The following is an 8,567-nucleotide window of genomic DNA, read 5'->3' as shown; positions in this document are numbered from 1 at the left end:
GAAAATTAGAAATGTACAGTGGTCCAGTAAGCATCGTGCATTCGCCGTCGAAGCATTTTTTAAGAGTAATGATTCGAGTATTACTGCTCGTCGATAATTTTGTGCACACTTCGGTATTCGACGGATAAGTGATGGACCAAGTTTAAATTAAATCGTTCAAAGGGTGCAGAGCAACTGCTTCGGCTTCGAACCCCCATGGCCAAGATCCAGATCTTCAATAATTTCGGAATACATTAAACTGGTTGAAAGCAGTTTACATGAAAATCCACGACTTTCAATACGGCTAACAGCAGCCTCACTGGAACTTTTAAGAGCGATTATTCATAAAATTTTAGTAAAGGATTTGAAGTCCTATCCCCTTAAAATTCAAAATATTCAAGAACTGAAAGAAAGGGACTTAGTTTAACGCAATAATTTTTGGCAAATTATGTTACACCAATTTCGCACTTTAAATTCCATTTCTTGCAGTGACGAGGCTCATTTTCACTTAAACGAACCTGCAACGTTAAGAAACATCAAAAACAATTGTATCGCCCACGGCACGCCGCCTTATCGACGAGTGGGATATTTGGACCATATTTTTTTATGAAAATGCTCAAGTCCGTCGGGATTGACGGATGAATGTCAAGTCCTCTGGATTTTTTATGGTGTTGCCTGCAACAATAATCGCTAAACTCTTGTAAATTTTAAAAGAAAATATTTGTTCAAAAATCAGCTCAATTGAACCATGTTTACTGCAGACTATGGCATAGAATAAAAAGCTCAGTTTTGAATAGTATATGCAACCTAATGGAAGACATGCTCTTTAAAAAATGAAACGACATTCCTATCCTGTTTCTTCTCCTTTTATTAAAACTGTATCAAATATTACATTTTTTAAAGTTTGAAAATATAAATCTGCAACCAGGCAGGCTATATTGGGTTTGTGCTTAATATTAATCATATAGGCCTCCATAAGTAAGTAGTCCATTTTAACTATTAAATACATGGCCTTCAATAAAGTAAATATTTTTTATTACGAAAATGAATTTACAAACTTTCTAAAATATTCCAATGCTATTTATAATAAAGCAATAATAAGACTGATTTGAATGGAGACAAGCCAGTACAAAGCGTGGGTAGGCCTCCACTGCTAGATGCGTGCAGCATAATACCGGTCATTTTGGTTATCTTTGGCGTAGGCCTATGTCTTACAGAGAGGGCCTATCGGCTGTAAAAAGACGACTAATTTGGCAATTTTCATATTAAGCAGTTTAACCAATGTCAACAAAACTTAATTTTTAACGATTCTTTGTAATAGCTTGGTACAAGCTCACTGTCATACCAATTAATGGCATATTGTATAATTATTACAGGAATAACAGAATAAAACCAAAATAAAAAACCTTTATTTTCATTTTCAATACAAGTTATAGATCAAAAAATTTTCAAGGATGTAATTTTTGAATTGTTTCAAAAAAGAAGTCATGATTTTTCAACATAAGGTTTTTTATATATGATATAGTGGCAATTTATTACCTCCATTACAAATTTTGAATGCAACATACATTACCCATTGTAACAAATTTAAATTCAATGATAGATCCTTAATGTTTGTACTGCATAACGTATTATATACAGTACCCAGCGATAAATATTGCACATACACCATTGGAAAGAGATAATAGGCTAATTTCGGCTTCGCAGAGGGTTATTTATGTCGCACACTACCTATGTGACGTTATGTCAGTATATAAAGGATCAGATTTATTTTCTTAAAATTTTATTTTGCCAAAACCTGTAATAAATGTCTAAAATATTTAGCCTATCGAGATCTTTGAAGTGCTGCGAATATTCAATTAAATTCACTATTGATGAATTCAAAATAGTCAAACAGTATTTATAATGTACCAACGAATATATATTTTTTCAAATTATATTAAGGTAAGCGTGTTATAATTTTTACTGATTTAATAAATTCTCGAAATTGTATTTTACCAATTTATATCACATATTTATTTATTAAATAAATAGGTCATAAATTATTCTAACCACACAATTTACCAAATATATATACTAAAAAAAAACAATTATCTTTAAGGCACTATGTTACTTAAATTAAAACTCAAAATAGCTTAAGATATGTGTATTAAAGAATAAATTTAATAGACGTTTCCCATCGGTGGGTAAAATAAGTTTGATTATAAATGCAGTCTTTTTTTTTTAATCAGTCCAACCTTAAAGAGATTTATATAAACATTAATATATTTATAAATTTACAGAAAATATACATTTAATTTATAAAGGATCCTAATTTAGTAGTCTCATCTTTTACAGTAGTTACAAATATCTTAATAAATATTATAGGTAAATACCATGTTTATTATTTTTGTTTAAATCTAAAACATCTAGATTACATTTGTTAAGATTGGTACACCTAGTATGCGAAATTTAAACAATTTTTTTCCTTGGTAAACTGACAATGATGTAAGTTAATATAAATAAACTTGAGAAAAGAAATTATTTTAAAACATAGAAATAGTGTTTTTATCAGTGAAAAATTCACATAAAAATTATTTAAATCTATTATGTGTTACATATTATAGGAAAGCATTTAAGTAAATATTGTATCATTAGATGTACATTTAAAATTGATTCATAATTTAAATCATTTCTCTTAAATAAATGGACACCAGGTTTACAGAATTTTACAAAAATAGCATCTTTTACAATTTTTTCAATGTATTTGAGTAAATATAAACAAATATCTTATTAACCAATCACTGATTGTAAGGTTTGAAATACAAGTCACATTCACATTTTATCTACCGCCGTTCACATTTTATCTACCGCCTGTTATTTTACGATTCTCAAGTAACGCCAAAATAATTGTTTTGTTAACAAACAATGAACCACAAGCAAGGACTGATGTGCTGTGCAACTGTTTATGATATTATTCTCTCAGGTGTGTAAATATTCATGTACTTTTCAGAAATACACAGTTAACTTCACATGAGTTTTTCAGTACATTTAGAATAGAGAGAATACTCCTAAGGTTGTGTATTCTTAAAGATTTCTACATAATGTGTATATGAAATATAATAATCATTACAAGAGATATGTTGACATTTAAGTATTGACAATTTTACAAAGGGTCAAAAAAATGTATTTGGAAGTAAAATTACTCAAAAAATTGGTTGCGATGCAAAAGATGAGGACTGCTGATGTTACCAGTAGTGTAGTACTGAACTCTGTGCAGTATCAGTATCTCTGTCATTTATATAGGGTATAAACATTTAACATAAATCATCATTAAACCAACGAAAATTATAAAAAGGAAATGAATATTATGCATCATGTGATGTGATGGTTTGACATTGATACATGGGACACTACTCTATTCTTTTTGTAATGTTTCAGTATGAAAAGAAAGAGCAAATTTCACAGCCAAAACAGTTACATTATAGTTAAAAATGGTAGCCAATTTGACAGACTTTTATATATACACCCAAATCTCTTTTACCACCGTCATAAACACCACTTACTGTAGCTTCTCTGTACAACAATAACACACATTTGATATGCACATCTGCTCTATTTACTGATCACAGTACTTTTGGTCAAGGCCATATAAAACATGCAGACTTTTTCTCGTGTAATGTGATGAACAGTTACAAAATTGCTTGCTATTCCTAATTTAAATTTGTATTTTTTGTACTTACGGATTGATATTTCACTGTACGGAAACAAATTATACAAAATGAAGTGTTTTCAATGAATAAATGTTATTTATTCTACTGCAAGCTCTTTAGGAAAATAATTTAATTTTTTCATCTTAAACGATTTTTTTTACATTGGAAGAAATTTTCAAATTAACTATACTTAGGATGTCTACCCTATAAAAAAAGATTTGGATGTCTTAAAAATCTCTCACAGTTATAAAAGGTCCTTCAAAAACAGGAACTTCATAAGAACAAATTATAAACTCACACAATAGGTTAGCAAGATTTGCCAATGACTTAAAAGACCTTTTTAAACCTAATTTTCGTTGCTTAGGTACACAATAATTAACTCACAAAAAATTATCTACACTATGTATTTGGGAATTATATGGTGTGTATATATGCACTATATTACATTGAAACACGTCTTATATAGATGATGGATTGCTTTATGAACAGTATTGTAAAATTAAAACTGCATCATTGTTAATATAATCATAAATGGATTTTACATTCACTGTGATAAGCAAACAAAAAACATACACTCTTCTGCATAAAATAAATTTCATTGTTATATTGAGTCAGTTATTATATAATTGCAAACTCTACTATATTTACATAATGTAGTTACAAATCAACTATAATAAAAATAAAGAAAGAAAAAAAACTTAAGCTAAAAACTATTCTATAATCAGTCAAAAAAGGCGGGTAAGTGACGTCATAAGATCGGGTACCTGTGCTTCATTAAGCACAATTAAAATAAATGTTTATTAAAAGATATACAAAAATATTAGCCCTAAATTTTCGTAACTAATACTAACCTTAAACCTCAATATCATACAGTCAAATCACATATTCAAAAATCTTTTTCTTTAGCTAACTACTTGAGTCAATTGTTTCTATTAAGTCTTTCTTATCACAGTTTGCATCAAATTCAGGCTTTATTAAATTTCTTTCTTCTATCTGTATTTGCTCTTGATTACCAACATCTTTCATTTCTACATTATTCAAACATTCTTCAGAATAATTGTTTTCTAATCCATTTACCGAATTATCAGATATAACATTTTCATTACTTTCATCATCATTCAATGATGATTGTGTTATCATTGAAGACAAATTTCTGAAGTAGTTTTTCATGTTTGAGGAAACCGCTGCCATTATTTGATTTTCTATGCTTGCAATATTCCTACAATCGTTTTTTAGCTGAGTTTCATCTTTATGAAGCATGTGGGGCATTCCAGATTTTAGCAAATTAGCTAAAATGGGATTGGCTCTTAGTGTATCTTCTGTAGAATTGTCATTAACAGTTTTATTAGTTATGTTATTATCTAAGTTCTCTTTTTCACTAAATGCATTCTCTGATAATGTTTTTCTTAAGGCTTCAATATCTGCATTTGGATTCTTTGGTGCATGTGTGCGTTTGTGCAAAATGAACACATCAGGGTCCTTGAAACATTTTGAACATTCTATACATTTATAAGTTTGTTTTAAGTGAAAATTTTGTGCAGCTTCACTTACACTATTAACATTTTGTTCATTTGATTTGGTCATTGAATCTGTTGTATTTACTTCATTGCTAATATTATTTCTATGCAATAGACGTTCAATTTGTGACAGAGTTTCATTAAATTGGCCTGAGCTGTTACTTGATCCAGACGTTGAGTCTTCCATGTTAAGAGAAATTGCTTGGTCTGAAAACATTTATATATTTTTCATTAAATTTTGACACATCATTTTTCTATATTAAAAATTCATTTAATAAACAGTGTTCAAAAATATATATATACAACTAGATACCATTGTCACGGGACACTGATGTGTAGTGAAATTTGGCATAATTTGATATTTATTGTAAGAAAAGAATCTGTTAATTTTAAAAAATATAACAATAATAATAATCCACTTAAACATTGACACTAAGTTATAGATAGTTATTTAATATTTTGACATCTTCTCATTATGTATTTTTATTAAAATCTAATCTTCACAGATCTTCTTTAAATTAATACAAAAGTGTAAATGAATGTATGTACCGATTCTCAATTGTTCCAATTTTAACACTTCTGACATTTCATTGCCCTGAGATAACGAGGCCTATTATTAATATAAAAGTGTAAATGAATGTATGTTGTCAGATTCTCAGTTGTTCTCATTTTAACACTTGTGACATTTCATTGTCCTGAGATTATGAGGTCTATTTGTAAGCTATATATCAAGCCTATAAATTTAATAATTGATGATTCAAAAATAAGTGCAAATGCAATTGTAAATAAAGGTAATTTGAATTTAAAAATTTTATGTATGTGGGTTAGTTGAAGAAAGAGTTTACAAGAATGTATTAATTTTTTCCCACTAATTATACGGCAATAACATTTTGAAGGTTATTAAAAATGTATTAACTAAAAATGAAATTGTGTTTTTTTACACACTATTCACATACTTTTATATATACTTATACTTATATATACTATTATATACTTTATTCTTTAATATGACAAATTTTGTGCTATTTCTAGCTACAGAATAACAGTTAGTACTAAAAATCGGACTGTGGTAGCCCATCCACAGATGGCTTAGTTTGCAATTGTAAGTTTCCAGAGCATAGGTAGCAGCATTTTCTGCATGGTATCTTAGCATACTGCAATTGCCATCCTAGCTGCTAGGAGTGGTGATTATGGTATATCCTCCCATAGATATCTTTTGGGAGGACTATGCCTTGCATTAGGAGTCTATGGACTGAAATGATATAGCCATTTCAACTTTTTTTTTACTGATTCTAAACCAAGCTTCAAATACATTGTCTCAAACTATTTGTTCTTAGAGAATGTTAGGTAGTTATTATTCTTTTTAGGTGAAGCAGTTGATCTCTGTCTCGCGTGATCTTAAGTGATGACAGGCTCTAAGATGGTACATGCTTACCCTGAAGAAACCCATTCACTTTTGTCTTGAAGACCTAAGTTATAATTGCCTGGAAACAATGATACAGGAGTGTTCCACTTTTAGGTTGTTCACACTATAAAAGTATTAGTAAAATGCTTAGTGTGACTGGAAGGAATTTCAAAAGTGTATGGATGTCGCGAATCCATACAACTTGTTGTATGGATTCGCTCAGACGCTATCTCTACGAAATGCAGTCTATAGAATACCAATAAACTGGTAACTTTACACCAATGCTCCAAGCTTTAAAGAATAGTTAATTAACCTACTAAGGTTTTATTAATTATCTCACCGCTATATATGTTGTTCATGCCAAGATCTCCAGCTCCTGAAGCAATAGCCAGCATTGTCTGGGTGTAAAATGCTTGGGCTACTTGTTGCAACTGAATAAAAAAATGATATAATCTTTAACACAGCAAACAATTTTTAAAGATATTGAAGTAATTTGGCAAAAAAAAATATTTTATATATACATCTCATAATCTGATATAAGCCACTAATCAAGTTATAGGAATAATCCATGTTAAGCCCTGAAAACTATTGCTGACAAATCTTGAGAGTATCTAAGTTAGAACAGGTTGAGAATCTCCCACTCTTCTGTTATCCCCATATCCGATGTAGTTGTATAAATAACATTAGATTAACAGTATCTCTTTTTGATTTAATGCTTTAAACTAATGATTTAAAGTGGTACAATGGATCCCATAACAAGCTTTTATTACCTTAGTGGTTTATTCAAAGAAGTCTAAGAACCTCTGTTTTATACAGTCAAGTTTCTAATGTTATGCAATGATAAAAAAGTTAATCAACAGAACTTAGAGACTCTACTTTTTTAAACAAGAATTTGATGTGTTTCATTTCTATTAGTCATTTTCATCCTTTCATGCAATTTTTTCTCAAATTGTAAAATTTTTATTCCTATACTTTACTGATAAAGCTCTAAATAATTTAATTTTAGTTAAGATATGCTGAAATTATTAAACACTGAATGAAAAAATAATGCCATAAAATGTGCTATTGGGAGCTTCAACACAAAAATGTTTAAGCACAAATTACCATGCATTCATATCTGAAGCTTAAAATAATATGGCTTCAGAAAATACCAGCTGATATTAAAGTCTGTTTATAATGAGCAAATTCTTAGATACAGTAACCAACAATGAACCATAATTTAGGTTATTCCTAGTGTCAGGCAAAACTTTATAATAAGTAAAATTAAATATTGATTTAATTAGTTAGTATCTAAAAATGATAAAAAAACCTGAGAATCCATAATGTCAGAGGGAACATTTATAACTCTGGAAACTTTATTTATATTTCTTTGGCAAGGTCCTGGAGACTCTGAAGGTAAATTTTGAGATGGGACTGCGTCTTTACGTAAAGTTCTCCACTGACCTGGAAAGAAAAGGTTATTGATATATATTGATTGAAAACTCTTTTGTAACCTTAGTTGATTTTGGTTATAGATTATTTAAATAACATATAGTAAACGAAATATGGCGTAGCTCGCAATTTCAGATATCCATTGAACTTTAAAAAGCTTGTTTTAAATCAAACGCGTCAAACTATACAGACCTTTGTTTCTGCCTAAGCCAGTTATAGTGTAGTCTTCTGGTTTAAAATGTAAGCTGCACACTTTAGAATATTTTGTATAAGGTTTTCCTCTTTTCAATACATCATTCCAAACTTTTGCGAGTTCTTCATCCCTTGGAAATTGATGAAAGGAAACGTTTTTTGCTTTGCCGGCCATGGATGTACAACGCGGTACAGTACAGTAATATGGCATCTTTGAAAATATCATGTAATTCGAAAAAACAATAATAATATCACTAGAAGTTCATTATTTAATTAAATTTGTAAACAAAAAGTTATAATAACAAACAAAAATTGGCGTGACAACACACAAACGCCGACATGTTTCTACCA

The 8,567-nt window shown here is 29.5% G+C and overlaps 1 protein-coding gene across 1 annotated transcript; it reads right to left on the bottom strand.

The window, feature by feature from the left end:
* Positions 1–4,062: 4,062 nt before the first annotated feature.
* On the bottom strand, positions 4,063–8,556 carry LOC137922835 (uncharacterized). The gene is made up of 4 exons (XM_068765923.1): positions 8,217–8,556; positions 7,903–8,036; positions 6,934–7,024; positions 4,063–5,395 (listed from the first exon to the last, which is right to left on the bottom strand). Exons 1-4 carry the CDS (start codon positions 8,440–8,442, stop codon positions 4,578–4,580), a joined length of 1,269 nt encoding a protein of 422 aa, XP_068622024.1. The 5' UTR covers positions 8,443–8,556; the 3' UTR covers positions 4,063–4,577.
* Between the last annotated feature and the right edge of the window lie 11 nt (positions 8,557–8,567).

Source organism: Battus philenor, unplaced genomic scaffold (assembly GCF_028537555.1).
Source record: "Battus philenor isolate CCGP_79_NKW_IND1 unplaced genomic scaffold, ilBatPhil1.0.hap1 SCAF_20, whole genome shotgun sequence".
NCBI lineage: Eukaryota > Metazoa > Arthropoda > Insecta > Lepidoptera > Papilionidae > Battus > Battus philenor.
The sequence above is the reverse complement of the archived record's forward strand: the minus strand, read 5'-3'. Positions and strand labels throughout refer to the sequence as shown.